This window comes from Hyaena hyaena, unplaced genomic scaffold, assembly GCF_003009895.1.
Source record: "Hyaena hyaena isolate Hyena2069 unplaced genomic scaffold, ASM300989v1 scaffold_139, whole genome shotgun sequence".
In the NCBI taxonomy this organism is placed as follows: domain Eukaryota; kingdom Metazoa; phylum Chordata; class Mammalia; order Carnivora; family Hyaenidae; genus Hyaena; species Hyaena hyaena.
The window spans coordinates 1738030-1756520 of NW_024080771.1; the positions used below are offsets into that span (position 1 = coordinate 1738030).

General features: G+C 40.0%; 1 protein-coding gene across 1 annotated transcript in view; it reads right to left on the reverse strand.

Moving 5' to 3' along the window:
• Nucleotides 1-588: 588 nt before the first annotated feature.
• The window catches only part of TRPA1 (transient receptor potential cation channel subfamily A member 1), a 49708-nt gene continuing 31805 nt past the window's right edge, over nt 589-18491 (reverse strand). Inside the window, exons 18-27 of the mRNA XM_039238403.1 lie at nt 16685-16755; nt 15234-15396; nt 14367-14456; nt 12411-12580; nt 10465-10594; nt 9888-10070; nt 6916-6984; nt 3209-3319; nt 1429-1526; nt 589-795 (exon numbers count right to left, since the gene is read on the reverse strand). Coding sequence (XP_039094334.1) covers nt 591-795; nt 1429-1526; nt 3209-3319; nt 6916-6984; nt 9888-10070; nt 10465-10594; nt 12411-12580; nt 14367-14456; nt 15234-15396; nt 16685-16755 — 1290 coding nt within the window. The 3' untranslated portion in view covers nt 589-590. The remainder of the gene's footprint in view (nt 796-1428; nt 1527-3208; nt 3320-6915; nt 6985-9887; nt 10071-10464; nt 10595-12410; nt 12581-14366; nt 14457-15233; nt 15397-16684; nt 16756-18491) is intronic.

An 18491-nucleotide genomic window follows, 5' to 3' on the forward strand; every position in this document is an offset into this window, starting at 1 on the left:
AAAAAAAACAACCCATGCATATCATAAGGTCTATTAATTTGAATCCTAACTCAGAGTGACATCAGGTTTGCCAGGAGCAATAAGAAGGGTGTGGCAACTGAGTATAGTTGGAACAGAGGACACAGGGTTCCACACACAGGTTCTTCCAACATAAAAAACACATACCTGAATGATATAATCTAATATAATACTTTATTATCTGATGTACTACATGTTATACAATTATCAAGCAGGAATCCAGTGTTGACATTTGCGTTACATTTAACAGTTACATGTATTCCTTATCATTAAAATTTGTATTCTAGCAAATTAATTTTCTACCCGTTCAAATAATGAGTGAAGTGCAACTTGAACTTATTACCAAGGACATTCTCTATACGTGATAACTGGCATAAAATATGAATAGGGAGAAAGCTGTAGTTTACTTTTACGAGGAATGGAGAAACCATCATTTCACAAGTCGTGAAATCAGAATCCTATTTGTACTTTTTTTGCCACTCCTTCCAAACTGGAAATTAGACCCAATAGGGTCAGGCACACCGCCCCCCCCCCGCCCCCTCCCCCCCCGGAAGCCCCATTGCAGGCTAAGGCTAAGTGCAGTGTGTTTTTGCCTTTACTGCTTTCAACACAGAATTCCACTTGCTATTCCTTTGTTCTAACTGCTCTTTTTTAAACCTGTCTTGAAAAGAACTATGGCTGTCTTCATCCTCTGTCTCAGAGATGATTTCCATCTTCTGAATGATGAGTTTAATAAGCTCATGCTGTTTCTCCAGAAGATAAGTGAGATCCTTCAGCCTAAAAGGATATACAGGTTTCATGAATTTGTTTTCAGTTAGCTTTCCAGGCTCCGAGTGCAGGAAGGCCCGGGTTACTAGAAGCACAGGTGAGCTGTGCTCAGGTCACAGCATTCTGGTACTCATAATCTTTCTATGCAATACATATTTTTTAAGTGTAAGTGTTCTTCCTAAGGTTGCACTGTTACTTCTCAGCTAGTTTGTTTTTTGCTCCCATTTTAAAGATTAAAACACTGTTGCACGGAAAGATGAAGTTGCTTTGCCCTAGTCAGAGCGCTAGTAAGTAGTTACATAGGGCCTTAGGCTAGGTCAACTAACTGTAAAGCCCTCATGCTTAACCACTGTACTATACAGCTTCTCCTGGAATTCTTAAAATCTTTCAAAGCTTTGATATATCAGTTCAGATGGCTCATGGGAATGCAGTTTAAGACAATAATTGGCAAAACTGATCGGTGAATTGCAGCAAGGTGTTGGGTCTAAAAATGACATTCAAATGATTCTCAATATACTATGACATCAGTCCATTAAAGTATGACTTAATAAGTGAAATAAACACAAATAGACAACAAAAAACTTCAAATAATGATGTATGGTGTAAGGTTAAGTTTCTCAAATACAGATGAAAAATACATACCGGTATTTCTGCTTTAATATTTCTGTTTCCAGAGATGGGTCAACATTTGGAATTTCCTGTCTCTCTTCTTGGGTATAAAAAATAAAATTAAATACACCCTGTGGGATAAAAGATTAATAATTACTCAGGTTGAACTCAACTCAGGAACCGTTTCTTGCACGTGCACCACGATTCAGCTACTGAGCCAGGTATGATCACATCGCAGGTATTCTCAGACACCGTGATGCCCCTCAAGGTGCTCAGTCTGTGGAGAGAAGCACACGTGTATAGAGCTATACAACAAAGTCACACATATAATAAAGGAAAGTATAAGATGTATAGATGATCTAGAAGAAGGAGAAAATTGGAGTGGGGGATTATTTAGGAAAAGGTAAAACTGAATCATTTTCTATTTTCTCATGAAAAATACCCATCATCAGCGGTGGTATTCCATGCAGGATTAGCTGTTCTTTCTCTAAAACTGCTCCACACCATTATCCACCACAATTGAGTTTCCCATGAGGAAATTTTTGAAATGCCATTTTAACATGTATTTTTAAATTTTTTTTAATTTTTAAATTTTAATATAGTATGTATTTTTAAAATTTAGTGTTTTTTCAACCCCTGGTAGACTGGACAGGGTTAAGGGTGGATGTGAAACAACCAGGAATGAATGAGGCCATCCTAGGAGTCTAGGCAAGAGAAGACCGCAGCACAGGCCACATGGGAAACCTAATCAACCGAGCATGGAGGGGGCTGGGTGTGAGGGGTGAGGAGAAGGCAAGGATGACATCTTGCACCAGTGAATGAATGGTGTTGACGTTAAATGAAATAAGAAACTAAGGAGAGGGAAGAGGCTTTGTCATTCTTTCCCTGCAGGGAGAATGAAACAGGTGTGTAAACAGGAAGTGTGTAAACTGAGTTCCTTTTGTATGAGTTTGTTTCAAATACGCTGAACTTGAGGTACCTTGGACACATACCAGTGAGGATGCCAGACAAACAGTTGGATATAGGAGCCTGGAACTCGGAGGGCTCCAGGAAGAATGGAATTGTGAGCCTTCTGTGTTTCAGGAGTAGTTGCAAACATGGATATGAATGAAATTATACAAGGAAATGGTGTAGTTAGAAGAAGGCCTAGGCCAATATCCAAATCAACTTTATCATTGTAGGACTCCAAAATGGAAAGTTAACATGCGAAGAACTCAGAATATTTGTAGAAATAGGAGAAAGCCCAGGCATGATCAGGATTAGCATCTAGTACTTCTCACTCTTAATACGGTCCCTTTGCCATTATGATGCAGTGGCACTGCTTAGTCTTTGACATCTAGTATATTTTCTATTACGTACACTCTCCATGTGCACATTTGTGCATATATGTATCTGAATGTGTGTACGTACATATGTGCTCTATATTTTCACACAGACACACATCTGCACATGCATGTAAGTGATAGGTGACTGGGGAAAACAAGAAAGGTACACCTGCACTGTACAAAAGATCCTTATAAGGTACCGGAGGTCTACCCACCCACCCATGTGCTCTCACAGGGATGTGGTACATGTTTAACATGGATGTTGTGAATTAGCCACTGGGAAGAAGGAGCACAGGGCTCACATGTCTCCCTCCCACTGACCTTCACTTTCACGCCGTGGGGAACTTTTCTTTTTTAAGTCACAAGTACTTCTTTTCCACAGGCACAGGGACTCAAAGTCCATAAAAGAGTACCCTTAAGGATAACACAACAAATGAGTGTCAAACAGCAGCACGTCCTCCATGCTGGCATTTCCCACATGTACTTACTAATAACCCTGCACATCTGGGTCTGTTGGGATACACGACGATGGATTTCTGATCCACTTTGCGTAGGAACCACAGTGGCAGCTTCTTCTCTAAGCTGGTATGAAGTTCCACCTAAGGTGCATTTTGGATTTATTGAGAGACATGATTAAGAAGCATCTGGAATCCTTACACTACACAGAAACCATCATTAGTACAGGAAACTGAAAACCGGCTCCTGTGTCTTGCTTGACGCACGTGCAGCTGGGCTGGACAGGATTCCGTCTCTCCCCCCTCCACTGACAAGACAGGGCCAGCTGTCTGCCGTTGTGGCAAAGTGTTTAAAGAAGAAACTCAAGTGAGCAGATGTTCACTGTTCAGGGACTGTGACTGACACTGGCCACGTAAGAGGAAAAGCGTTCGTCCATCCCCTGGGGCATTACGCAAAACGCGCACAAATGCGTCGTGTGGCTGGTATGAAGGCACGTCTGTGGGGGCGGCGCTTCGCTGGAGGAAGGCAGTGGTGAGCACTGAAAGGGCTACCCCGCACATCTAAGGGTACTTGTCAATGTTTCATGCCATGCCATCTGGTGTAAAATGTCCATGACCTATCTTGACCGTAATTTAAAAAAAATTTTTTTTTAATGTTTATTTTTGGGAGAGGGAGAGAGGGAGTGAGGGAGAGAGAGAATGGGGAAGGGGCAGAGACAGAGGGAGACAGAGTCTGAAACAGGCTCCTATCCGGGGGTCAGCACAGAGCCCTATCCGGGGGGTCGAACGCGAGAACGGTGAGATTATGACCTAGGCTGAAGTCAGATGCTTAATGACTGAACCACCCAGGCGCCCCCATATCTTAACTATAATTTCAGAGATACAGTCCCCGGTCTCATTTAATGGATTTACCTTGAGCTGATATTTAGTTTCTCATATTTTCAACTTTTGTTTGCCAAATTTATCGTTTTTTTATAACCCTTGTGTCTCTTATTTAGAACTGTTTATTGTAATTACCACATTGGTGAGAGTTTGCTCTCTAAGACCATAGGCTTTTTCATATGTGGCATTTAAGTGGTTTACATCCACAAATGGGGAGATGTTGAAAGCTTTTGGCCCCTCCTCCACATAATACACTCTGTGTCTTGCTTCCCTGTTTCTATAGCACGTACCACATTTAACACGATAGATATTAGTTCCAGTTCCAAGAAAAGCTATGTTTTCTTGTACTTATTAACAATACCAATTAGATGTTTTCTTTAAGTTTCTATAATTTCCAGGGTTCCTTTTTCCCGTGGGTCTTAAGGTCAATATTCCTTTCCCTTTGCAATATACACTTTTGCAGAGGTCACATGTGATCATTTACTTAAACTTGATTGAAAAAGATTTATTCAAGCCTAGTGTTTGCCAACAGATAAAGCATATGTTTTGTCTTAACCTTATTCATTTTCTACATAGGATCTGCCAGATTTCGTCTCTCCGATCTGGTCCTGGGGAGGGTGGCCAGCAGAGCCCCTTGGTGGGCTTCTCTGGGCTCGGGGAGCACCTTCACCTCCTCTAACTGGTGGGTTTCCCTCGTTGAAGGTCAGAGCACTCCATGCATTTCCTTTTGTGATTTGCAGCACGAACGTAAATGCTTGTGGAGCGTCCTCAGCTGCCAGCCTGTGCCAGAAGTGTGGTCACCAATGTTCAAAACTGAACAGCTCTAAGCCCCTCAACATCCTCACAGCTCCTGTGTCCTTGAGTAACCGCTACCCCTCCCAGCATGTGCTGTCCCAGGGACCTTTTTGTCCCTACTTAGGTCTGAGATGACTTTGTGAGAAGACTAACGTCTCTCTGTGAAATGTGCTGCTCCCTGTCCCCTTCTGCCCTGGTTCTGTGGGGCCACAGATGTAGAGTTGTAGTGATTGTAGAGATTTGCTTAAAAAGACAACTCGGGAAATAAAAGAAGGCTTCCTGGCTTTCCAGTCAGTGCTCTTTTGTGACCCAAAACAAGGAACAGAAACACGGGAACACTTGCTTTGCCTGTTTCCTTTATAGGCCTTTGTGCTGTTGTGTTTCAGGGAAGAGATCAAATCTAAGACAGAACTGTGCTTTTCAAATCAACTGCACTGACACTGTAGTTTAGTGGGGTCTCCCCCAGACATCTAGTGCTATTGCTTATATTGTTCATTTTATTTACTTTCCTTGATCTTTTCAGGAGTTATCAGTTCTGAAGTACTGCTGACATGTCTGTGAAGAGGATTTTTTCATCTCTCTTCCTCTCCTCATCCAGCTACCTGGAGTCTTGATACAGTAACAACTGGTCAGTTAGCTCTTCCTGCCTCCAAACTTTCCACACTAAGTCAAGATAATCCTAGATCGTCTTAAATACCACTCTCATTTTGTTCCCGTTCTTCGGGAGAGGTGACAACTTCCCACTAACAAAACACCTTGGAGCACTTCACCCTTTACTGCCCTATCTTTCAAAGCTAAGGTTTTCCGTTGTTTGCTATTTTTCCATAAAGCACTCTGTCATCTTGAGCCACCTTAATACGCTCTAAGGAGCCATCCCTCCAGGCCCGGGGCCCTTCCCCTTTCCTTAGCCATGTCTCCTGGCTCTGCCTTCAGCCCTCTGCTCCTGTGGGTCGGTCCTGCCTCTCTGGGCCAGTCGCCCTGCTCCTCAAAATCCCATCCTTCAACATCTGGTTCACATGCCAAGTTTTCCATGTAGCATTTCCATAACTTTATTTTCTGTATCTGACATTTTAACCGTTTATGTATTTTTGTTCTTTCATGGACCAAGTCCTCTGCATAATACACCGCTTAATCACAGAGCATAGAGTTTAAGGATGGTTCTAAGTTGATTTTGGTATTTTAAACTCTGAATATTTAGTTGGTATGCTCCCCAATTAGACTTATTTTACTTAGTGAAGTCAAAGGTCACACATCCCTTTAACTCCTCAGGGTTCTCATGTTCAGTTGTGCTTTGCTCTGCACGTACCACATACTGGATGGAGCATTTTTTAGAAATAAATATGTGCTAATGTAGAGCAGAATGAGTAATAGAGAAGAATGAAGCAGGACAGAACAGTGAAGAGTGAGGGGAAAGTGACCTCTTAATGTGAGTTTTTCTTTCTCTTGAACTCACCTAAGTTTTTTAATATGTATGTTCAACTGGTCATCAGACATTTTTGAAGCATCAGATATTCCCATTCAAATTTGGTATTTAAAGACAATGCAAAAAAGAACATAGAACTAGTTTTACAGTGTATAACAGGAGCCACCTCACGAGATTCAACAGCCAAGGAAAAATGTAAGGGAGGTCACAAAAGAACCAGACCTCACAGATGCACTTCAATATGACCTGTTCAATGGGAAGCCTGCAATTTGCTGGCCAGAGTAGCAAGCGTTCCTAGAAGAGTTAGGCTGAGACAAGACAGAACACGTCACACCTGTGAGAATTCTCATTTAGCAGATAGTTAGCTGGTTGGCCGCGGGTTGACATTCAAAAACGCTCAGGTAGTTTCTCAGTTTCTCTGTTCAGATTGTACTAAGAAAATTCTGCTCATCATTTTCCACTCTCTGAGCGCAGCAGGCATGTCAGAGGGCGTGCGCAACAAGGCACCGTGTGGTGTGGTGCTTCTTGGGACTGACAAAGTACCTGTCTTCAATACCTTTCTCAGAAATCAGCTACCCATGAGAATTCCTGTACAAGGTGGTGGTAATTTCAATAGGTTTTAAATAAACATAAGACTTACCTGCATAGCAATCCTCTTCAACAGCGCATGCTTCTGGACCTCTGCAATGTCACCAACTGCCAAACCAATCTGAAGCACAACATGGCATCGAGTCATTTCCAATTTAATGACGCACCGAACAGTGTACTAAGGTCTCTCTAGCGGCAGTGGGGGAGTGGGCATGTGACTGCCTACTAGTGGCCTCAACGTACTTTTGCCAATACATCTTGCAGGAAACTGCAAAGTCTGTATGCCTTTGTAACACTGGTGGCCACATCGGTGGCTTCAGTAATCTCAAGTGCTACTGTAAAAAATTACGACACACAAATGAATCTGAAATTAACTTTAAAACAAAAATGTTCTTTTTGGAGACGATGAGGTGATATAGTATCAAATGCAACACAGTTCCAAATTCTAGGAATTTGCATCTAGGTAAACAAGAGTGACTGCACAACATGGAAAAGTTAAAATAGTAAACTGAGGCAATGCGGGAATTTATACCTTACCTATGTTTGACAGGAAAAGGTACGATTCAAGGGTGGGTGTCGCTTTTATTAAAAAAAAAATAGTAACTCCATCTAGAAATCTGTGGTCAGACAGAATTAGGTGAGGGGCCGCTCACCTCTACTCCAAATTAAATCTGCTTACTTTTATTAGCTGACTCGTAGTTGTTAGACAATCAGTACCTCTCTATGCTCAGCCAGCCTCCTGGATGCTGGTGCTCTCAAGAAGCTCACAGTCTGTGCGTTTGAGCCATGCACTGGGCTCTGTGCGGTCAGCAGGGAACCTGCTTCGGATGCTCTGTCTGCCTCTCCACACACACACACACACACACACACACACACACACACACACACACACTAAATACACTTAAAAAAAACCCAACAGTCTCATACTGACTGCTTCACACACTTAAGATGCTTGCCTGGGATCTGAAGACATCTGATTTTGTGAGTGGGTAAGTTACTAACATTTAATAGTAGCTAACATTTATTGAGTGCTTATCATGTGCCAAGCACTGTTTTGAATGCTTTGCTTTTATTTTTACTTGAGAAAGAGAACACAACTAGGGGAAAAGGGCAAGGTGTGGGGGGAGCCAGAGAGGGAAGGAGGAGGGAGAGACAGAAACAGAGAATCTTAAGCAGTCTCCATACTCAGTGGGGAGCCTGACATGGGGTTCAATCCCATGACCCTGAGCTGAAAGTGAGACTTGTACAATTAACGACTGAGCCACCCAGATGTCCCTCAAATGCTTTGTATTAACTCCTGTTATCCTAACAACCTAGGAAGTAAGGTTTTTCTGATTTGTGTCCTCAAAACTATGAGAACATGAGCAAGGGGCATCCAATTTAGACTAGGGTGATGGGGTTGAGGGTGTTGGTTAGGAAGGTCTACCCAAGAGATCTGATGCTTGAGCTGACTGTTAATAGCTTAGAAAGAGTTAACCCAAAGTGGGAGAGCATTCCAGGAAAAGGAACAGCTGGTGTGGAGCTCAGGCACAAGGGAGCGTCTGGCATACTCCGTGAACACTGATGGCGCAGGTCTAGGTAAATCTTGGCGACAGTGGGAAGGGTGGATGAGATCTGGGTAAGACCCAGACCATGAGGATCCCTGCATGCCATGCTCATGGGGTGAGACAGAGTTGAAGAGGCATAGGAAAAAAAAAAAAAAAGACGAAAAAGCCACGGACAGGCCTAGCCTTTCCTTATCAGCACATCACTGTGGTGACAATTTGCAGGAAAGATTAGACTGAAATGAGAGGAGACAGACTGTCCGGGCAACTGCAGCAATATGGATGAGGAACCGTGAGGGTGGAAGGCAAATGGAAGTGTGTGTAAGAGATATTTACTGGCAGAACTGAGAAAAGGGCAGGGTTGAATCTAGAGCATCTTCCAGTGATCTGAGTTAGAGGACCAGGTGTTGCTGCTGAGAGGCAGCAGCAGAGTTTGAAGGAAAGAAAGCACGGAGTCTTGGCTCTGTTGGGACTGAGTTTCCTCTGGGACATGCAGGTAGAGAGGACACTAGCATGTACTACTGCGAAGCCAAGTCTTCTAGATTAATTATCTTCTGAAACATAAGCAATTCTAAGAGAAGAATGTGGGCTTTATGTCATTCTTTATTATTCTGAATGCTGTCCTTTATGTTTCTAGGTCATCCAAATAAAACTCTGGATTTGTATCAAGTAAATCAAAACATTAAGTAGATGGTATTTTTTTCTTTCCAGAAACATTTTACAGGACACTCCCTGGTGCATAGTCTCAGAAAATGTAGCGAATGCATGCATACATGCACAAATAAGGAAAGAGCATGCCCTGTAATGTCAGCTCAGGCTCTCCATGAACCTGGGATACCCTTCTGTCTGCTCTGGCCCACATGCTCATGGCTGGAGCAGGTTCTCTGTGAAGGGCATGTTCATGGCTGCTGAGGATTTTCAACCTGGAACTGGTTTAGAGAGGGCATCTTAATGCCACAGAGGCCCTCGTGCCTGAGAGGCTCTTCCCCACTTGAAGATCTGGTCGATAAGAAATTTAAGAGCAGAGATGAGGTTTAATCCTTTACCCCACCACGGCCTCTGCCTAACCTCTGGCCCCCACCCCAACACCAGAGCAGTACACACCATTTACCTTTATTTCCTTATTCTGCTTTATAGTCCCTCATAGCATTTATCACCCCCATGACATCACAGTACATATTTATCTTTTTACTACTTCATGCCTAGTTTATAATGTAAGGACTGGGTATTGGTCTATTCACCACTGTTTCCCAGCACCTGGATGAGTGTCTAAATTATTTATAACTATCTGCCAAGTGAATGCACCTTGGCATCCCCCAGGCCTCACGCTGTATCTGGCACTAAATGAATGTTGAATAAATGGATTTTATGATAGTCCCTATTTCCTTTCCTGAGGAAGATTAAGAAGGCTAAGAATAATGATCATTGCTAAATGCCCCAAATGATCAATAAACAGAAAACACAAGGATAATTTACTTACAAGTAAATTCATGAGCACAATTGGGACAAACATTGTGAAGATAATAAGCTGTGCAAAAGACAGAACTGGATATACCAATTCATTTCTCAAAAACGGTTCCAGGAAGGCATCACGGTAATTAATATCTCCTAGCATCATGCTGAAGGTCTGGATTATAGAAAGCAATGGAGAGCTGAAAGCATCCTGAGAAAAGATGGTAAGGTAAGAATGCAATGCAAAATGCATATAATGAAAAAAAATGTTTTCTGGAGAGTAAAATGATAAAAATCATATTTAAAATACTCTTTTAAATCACAGGACTATAGCTAATGCTAAGAACTACTAATAAATTAGTGATAAAGTCATCAAAATTATATTTTCTACACATAAGACAAATCATCATGCATTATATTTAAACTTTTTGACAATGGAAAAGAGTCATGTAGTAAGGCTGCAATAAAAGTCATCTGAAGGCTATTTTATCAAGTAAAAAAATAGTTATATTACTATAAATTTTCTAGGCCATCAAGATTTAAGTATAAATATGTATTCCCAATATTCACAGCAACAAAATCAACTACTGATGCCACCACCTCACCTGTATACTCAGGAGGACGTAAAAGCTGAGGCCAAAAGCCAAAAGAAGGAAGACAAACACGACTGTAGACCTCAACAAGGTTTTCATAATTACTTCCAGCATAACGATGAAAATTCCACAATGTTCAAATCTAGGAATATTTAAAAATTAAAATATATATTCACTTTTCTAGTCAAATTGTATTTCATTTAATGTCAATATTTATCCTGCATTAGGTATTAGGTTTCGCAAATGAGTAACTCTTTGAAAAAGGAGACAGAATTCATGAATGGTCATCTTATTTTCAAGCTGTTTGTCACACAGCTTTGTTTCTTCTTTTTCCGTCTTAGTAATATTTATCTTTGTCTTACAACTTAACCACTAGGCATTACTTCACACAGAGGAGGACAGAAAAATCTTCCTGGTATCAAAAAAAGTGCTACCAAGGGGCACCTGGGTGGCTTAGTTAGTTAAGCGTCCGACTTTCACTTAGGTCATGATCTCGTGGTTCGTGGGTTCGAGCCCCGCATAGGGATCTGTGCTGACTGCCAGCTCGGAGCCTGGAGCCTGTTTCAGTCTGTGACTCCCTCTCTCTCTGACCCTCCCCTGCTCACGCTGTCTCTCTCTCTCCTAGAAATAAATAAAACATTAAAAAAAAATAAAAAAAAATAAAAAGTGCTACCAAAGCGTGAGAAAGGGATCTGAGAGATGAGATGTAGGAGGCAGCCAGTGGAGACTCTACATGAGCTCATGTACCTGAAGAGCCCATGCGTATGATTTACAGTCACCATCCTCATGGCCTCCTGAGGTTTCCTTTTCCTCTTCCAGTGGGCAACATTATGAAGTGTTTGGGTAGATAATGGGTGTGCCATCCAGCCACCAATTTGAACATTTCCTTTGGCAAAGACAACTTGTTAAAGGGGGAATCACAAGAGTCTAAACCCGAAAGGGGCTTCAGAAGTCTCAGAAACTAAGCTCCCAAAAGATGTCTGGTAACTGGGTAAGGTCACAATGACAAAGCCAGGGGAATGACAGTACCTGGACTTGCCTTGAAGCCTCCTGACTTCCAGACCACTGCTCTTCCCACCATACCATGTTCTTTTAAAGGGGCTGGCCTTAACCCTACAGCATTGTGTGCAGGACATAGTGATACAGAAGATATGGTAGGGAAAGCATGGTGACTGGGGCAAAATGCCTACATCTTGACTTACTAGCTGAGATCCTAGGCAAGTTACTTAGCCCTTCGTCATCATCTTTTATACTTTGCAAGTAATAACATTTACCTCTAGTTATTGTAAGGATAACTTGTAAAGATATTACATGAAGTAGCATCTAACTCAACATTAACAAGTATGGGAGGTAGGAGAGCTTTGCCCTTTGTTCCCTCTCTAGAATTAGATTCTTTGAACTTATTTTCTTCTCTTATATCGCTATTATTCCCCATACCTACCACTTTGTTCTGACTGGTTTAATCTAAAGTAAATGCTTAGCAAATAATACCAAGTAAAACCAAGAATAGCTAATACTTTTATTCCCATTTACTCCCCACACTTAATCTAGATTTGTCTAGACCAGTGGTTCTTGACCTGGGGAAATTTTGCTACTCAGAGGGTATTTGGCAATATCTGGATACACTTTTTGTTGTCACGTGGTGGTGAGGGGACCGGGGGGTGGTTTGCTAGTGGTTACCTAGTGGATGCATGCCACGGATGCTGTTAAATGTTTTACAATGCAACAGACCACCCCCCACAACCCAAAATTATCTGGCCTCAAATTTCAGTAGTGCCAAGGTTGAAAAATTCTGGTCTATACTCTGAACTCCAAATCTCCCTCCACTTCTCCTTAATATATATTAAGTTACCTCCAATTAGAAAATGAAAAAGCCAATTATAAATATGATACTTATAACAGTTCTTTTAATATTAAAAATGCCTAAGGGATATAGAAATCGTTCAAGCTGTCTTTACCTCTGGAGATACAGTAAGAAGTTCATCCAGTAGAAGTATATGGCAATTGCCCCACATTGCCACTGCACATAAGCTGGTATACCAGTGAATAAGGGGGACACAAAAATGATACTTGTTGAGTAGATAATCCATTCAGCTCCATTGGTATAATCCAAAATGTAATTCCTTTTCTGGGGTTAAAAAGAACTCAGAATTACCACATGTAGAGACCAGGACCTAGCGTCTTATAGATGGTTATACATATACTGACCAGTAGCAGCAACTATCTGGCATAGAGGTTGGAGAGGTTTAGGACCAAGGAGCCAGCCTCTGCCATCCTGGACTACACTCAGGGCCCTGGGTACAGACCAGTGTTGAAGGTGGCCCAACCTCTTCTGTTGACCTGGCACTTAGACATCAGATTCCCAAAGTAAATTCTACAACTTTCTGGGTTTTCTTTGAGTCCATTCCTTCTTACGGAAAGTCCTGGGGAGCTGCAAGTTGGCTTAGTAATTCCTTTCTGCCTATGTAAGGACATGCTATACATTTCTCAGGATACAAATGAACTAAAGCTGCTTCTAAGGAAGTTTGAGACCTGTGCAAAGACTTAATTACCATAACAATTCGATGTCATTTCCTATCCTTAAAAATTTCAAGTTTTGGACATCCAATTTGCTACAGACGTGACCATTTCAGTATCAATTTAAAATGTGGAGACCAAGTCTGTTAGAGAAATCTTATAACTTTATAGTTCAATTGGGACTATAATCTGTAAAAAAATGAGAATTATGATGAGATTAATATGCCCTAGATCATCCAAGCTACAATGGAACAATACAGTCTCAGAATTGTGACAATTTACTGAAACTATAGATATATATATGTATATATACACATATATGTACCTTTACACACACATACACACACAGTTGCAGTGTACAATACCAAACAAATGTAAAGCATTGTAACAGTCATTGACATTCTTTCAGGCAGATATCAATGTGCTTGTATAAAAGTAAATTTTCACAGAAAATGAGATACTGTATAAAAGTTATAGATCTTATAAAAATAACATTCATAAAAAATTCCAAAAAGTGAATACTTTAAACCTAAGAAATAAAATATTAATGCCATTTGTTAACCAAAGCAAGGACCTGTAGATAATCCACATAATTCTAGAGTCTGATCTAAATCTGGTTCATCCATTTAAAAAAAGTATGAAGTAAAAATGATGCTATAAAAAGTTCCCAAATTTTATTATAACTTAAGGATTTTATCCAACAAAGAAAAACATTCTTATTAAGAAAGGAACTGAAAGAAAGATCCATCTAGGGGTGTCTGGGTGGCTCAGTCGGTTAAGCGTCTGACTTTGGCTCAGGTCATGATCTCGCGGTTCGTGGGTTCGACCCCCGCATCAGGCTCTGTGCTGACAGCTAGCTCAGAGCCTGGAGCCTGCTTCATATTCTGTATCTCCCTCTCTCTCTGACCCTCCCCTGCTCACGCTCTCCCTCTCCCTCCCTCTCTCTCTCTTTCAAGAATAAATAAAACGTTTTTAAAATTTTTTTTAAAAAAGGAAAGACCCATTTGAAATGGAGTCATGGGGAAGTAAGTTCTTTATAAATAGTTATATTCAAAAGTATCTACTTCCAAATCCAACTATTATGTTAGCAAAATATCAAACTGATAGAGAAAATGCAGAAAAGTCATTCGTAAGTTTATTTTTAGCCAGTCGACTCACATAGACTAGTAAAATGAGAATATCTCTGCTTCAGATTCAAATAGGCACCATTCAATGCAAGAGCCTTGTCTAAAATCATGTGTTTTCTACAGTTTGCAAAGTTTATGCTTGGTGCTTCCAATCTACACATTTGTCAAGATATTTTATTCTGACATATATTGTTTCAATAATAGTTTAGGAATTAATGTTATGCATATTAAAATATTTGCAACTTTAGAGATATAAAATGTACTGTGTACCTGTTGGGAAATTTGGACCACTTCTTTGCAACATCCAAATATACTTGATAAAAAAACTAAAATCATACAAACTTTTATAGAATATGAATTCTGAAACAAAAAATAGATAAAACACAGTTATGAAAGCTATCAAAGAAAACAATACCTTAGCTTTTTGTTCATTTTCACTATTAAATATTTATTTTCTTCTGCTTCATTTCCATGTACTGTTACATTTGCTTTAAACAGAAAATTACGTGATACCAATATCAAGACAACACATACTCATTTCATAATATCCTATTTAAGAGGTTCAAAAGTCACCAAATGAATTCTAAAAGAATATGAATCTGTAAACTTAGGTAAAAAAAAATTTTACTGTGGTAAAATACACGAACATAAAATTTACCATTCTAAAAGTTTTACATTTTACATGTAGATTTACATTTCAAAATGTAGAATTCGGTAGTATTAAGTACATTTCCTATGTTATGCAACCATCTCCAGTGTCTGTCATCATCCAGCTCTGTAACTTTTCATCACCCCCAAACAGAAACCCCGGATCCACTAAGAATCTAAAATCCCTGACAGCCACAAATCTGCTTTATCGCAGACCTAGTTTAAAGTAGTGTACTTCAGCATTAAAGCTAACATCTCGTATATGGCAATTACCTTTAAATTAATTTACAAGCTCATTAACTGACCTATTTATATTCCTTCTCATTTCACAAGATTTTAGGAGAAATTATTCATTTATGAATTCTATAGTCTATTTATAATAATCAAAGTCTTGATACTTAAGATTTACTATTTCTAAGAAAAAAAACCACACTTGTGATCATGTTTTCTTTAAAAAAAAATTGAAATATGAAGACCAATCAAAGATACCTTGGTGTCTAATACTTCCGAATGATCACTAGTTTCATTGATGATTCCAGTTGAGTTGAAAGCCATACCTGGCTTTATGTTGACAACAAGAAAGGTCATAGGCAGGAGACCAAGACAGTAAAATCCTAGATTCATAACATGGGCTCTAAACCCATAAGCCAACCTGCAAAAATAAACAAATCACAATTAGTTTCAACAAAATATACTTATTTAAGATAACCTGTGGAAAAAGTAGTTACAATCTCTCTCAGGAATCTATTGGGTAAATTCATTGAACGTCCATTTTCAGAAACAGAATCTCAACTTCCCAGAAAATCATGAATTACTTAACATATCTCACAACTTAATGGAAGAACAGAGACTAGCTCCTATTTTCTGACTTCCACATTGATTGCTCTTCCCAGGAATCCCTCTCACTTCACTGTCTACTTACTAAACTGCAAGGCCGAGGAGTTTTCTTCATGTCTTACATAAGGATTCCTTCTTCCTAAATATTTCATTTAATGTCAAAGATGAACAACAGCATTTTTAATACCAAAACATTTGCCTTTGACACATTTCTTTTTCAAAGTGTGAAACATCAAAATAATAAAGTCTAGGTGGCTCAGTTGGTTAAGCATCCAACTCTTGGTTTCAGCTCAGGTCATGATCTCATGGTTCATGGGTTTGAGCCCCATGTAGGGCTCCAGTCTGACTGTGTGGACAGGGGGCTGCCCCCATCCCACACCTCTCTCTCTCAAAATAAATAAACTTAAAAAAGTCTAAAATACATTATTTAAAAGAATTTAAATAAACTTAATGATGACATTATTTAAAAGAAATATGGGGGCGCCTGGGTGGCTCAGTCGGTTAAGCGTCATGATCGCTTCATAAACTGAGCGTCATAAACTTCGGCTCAGGTCATGATCTCATGTTTCATGGGTCCGAGCCCCGCATCGGGTTCTGTGCTGGCAGCTCAGAGCCTGGAGCCTGTTTCAGATTCTGTGTCTCCCTCTCTCTCTGTCCCTCCCCTGCTCATGCTCTGTCTCTGTCTCAAAAATAAATAAGCTATTAAAAANTTTCATGGGTCCGAGCCCCGCATCGGGTTCTGTGCTGGCAGCTCAGAGCCTGGAGCCTGTTTCAGATTCCGTGTCTCCCTCTCTCTCTCCCCTGCTCCTGCTCATGCTCTGTCTCTGTCTCAAAAATAAATAAGCTATTAAAAAATTAAAAAAAAAAAAAAAAGAAATCCTACTTGGAGCACCTGGGTGGTTCAGGTGGTTAAGCATCTGACCACTGATTTTAGCTCAGGTCATGATCTAATCGTTCCTGGGTTCAAGCCCCACATCAGGCTCCGTGCTGACAATGCAGAGCCTACTTGGAATTCTCTCTCTGCCCCTCCCCTACTTGCTTACTCTGTCTCTCTTTTAAAAATACATACATACATAAATACATACATCCTGCTTAATACCTACCATTTTGTAAGTAAATATTCTTTACATACAGGATGGTTGAGAAGCTCTATGCGGTTATGTTGTACCATTGCCTGAGAAATAAGGAAAGATCAATAAAACTAAATCATAGTAAACTATTAAGTACCAACTAAGATTTCTGTTTGCTGGTTTTATAACTTTATTATAAAAGTAACACTTTATGAAAATTTGAAAAATCAAAAACTATCAATGTGTTTTAAAAAAAACACAAGTTAGAGAGAACCATTTTATACAGACGCACTTACTTGATTCATTTTGTCTCTCTCAATTTCTCACTAGTTTATATAGAATAAGCACTTTAATCTTATGCAAAGTTACAACTGGGAAGGATATTAAAAATAAATAAGAGCTACACTCTTATTCTTTCCTTGAAGAAGCTCAAGTTTATTTTTCTAGAAGGATTTTAAATAGTAGAGTACACATAAATAGTGATTAAATTAGCTTGTAGATTATTAAGTTTTCATAAATTATTGGGAACTGTATCTATTTTAAAATTAATTTTTAATTATTCAAGAAATACATAGAGGAAGTGATGTCAGCAAGATGTAGAATAGGAAGTCCCAGACCATTCTGTGCCCATGGAGACAAGATACATCAACTTAACAGTGATTCCTGGACCAACTGCCTTTGTAAGAAATACAAAAACCAGTTAAGAGGTTCCTGTACCCCAAGTGAACCTGTAGCCAAGAAGAACCACATCAAAGACAGTAGGAAAATTCATGGTGTTTACTCGCCATAGCCCCTCTCCCAGCACCGCTTCCGCCTGAAGAGGAAAGCAAGGTGTGGAATGTCCTAACTTTGCAGGGAGCTGCCCAAGGGGTTGGTTTCTGTCTTGCCTGAATCTAATAAGCACTGACAGGTCCATCCAGTCTCTCGGGCTTCTGTGCACAATAGTTTCCGGTGGCAGACCAGCTCTCCTTCCAGAAGAACCATAATGAGGAGAGATTTGTTGTTATTAAGCCACTATTCAATCATACCAAAAGTCATCCACTAAGGGAGGTGTATGTATTCAAGCAAGCTCACTTCCTATAAATTATTCTGAATCTATAAAGCCTATTTCCTTTTAGAAACCACAAGGATTTTATTTCCTCCTATTCTTATTCTGCTGGTGGAAACAATAAACTCTGGTAGAAGTATTGCCTATTCTTCAAGTTACAATTTAAAAACCTCCACATACACACACAAAAATTCTCCCAAGTATAGCTATAGTATAGTTACTTTTAGGTCACTTGACTATAACAACAACTGCAAAACATAACATAATCCTGCGGAGCTACAATGCTTTGCATAGAGCCAATGTGAGAGTTAGTTTCCCCTGCTAACCTTGTGGGCATAAAATCCACAGGACTCCGTATCCGCCCACTCCAGGCACTCAGTAAGCCTTCTAGAGACCACTTAAGGTGATGGTTGTTACCATGGTGTATCAAAGGCTTCCATGTAGGGAAATGAATTCATTTAAAGTGAATGAAAATTCCCAATTGGTCTGGACCAGTGCTGTCCAATAGAACTTTCTGCAATGATGGAAATGTCCTCTATTTGTGTTGTTCAATGAGAGCCACAAAGCACATAGTCTACTGAGCACTTAAAATGTGGCTACGCAAATGAAGAAACTTTTAATTTTACTCAATTTGAATTTTAAGTAGTCACATTTGAATTTTAAGTGGCTAGTGTTTACCGTATTAGACAACACAGATATAGACCCTAGACCACAGTTTGGAAATCGCCTTCAAATAGGTTTTCTTTTGCTTGCACAGAGGGCTGGGCTGCAATTCCCACGTGGCTGCAACCT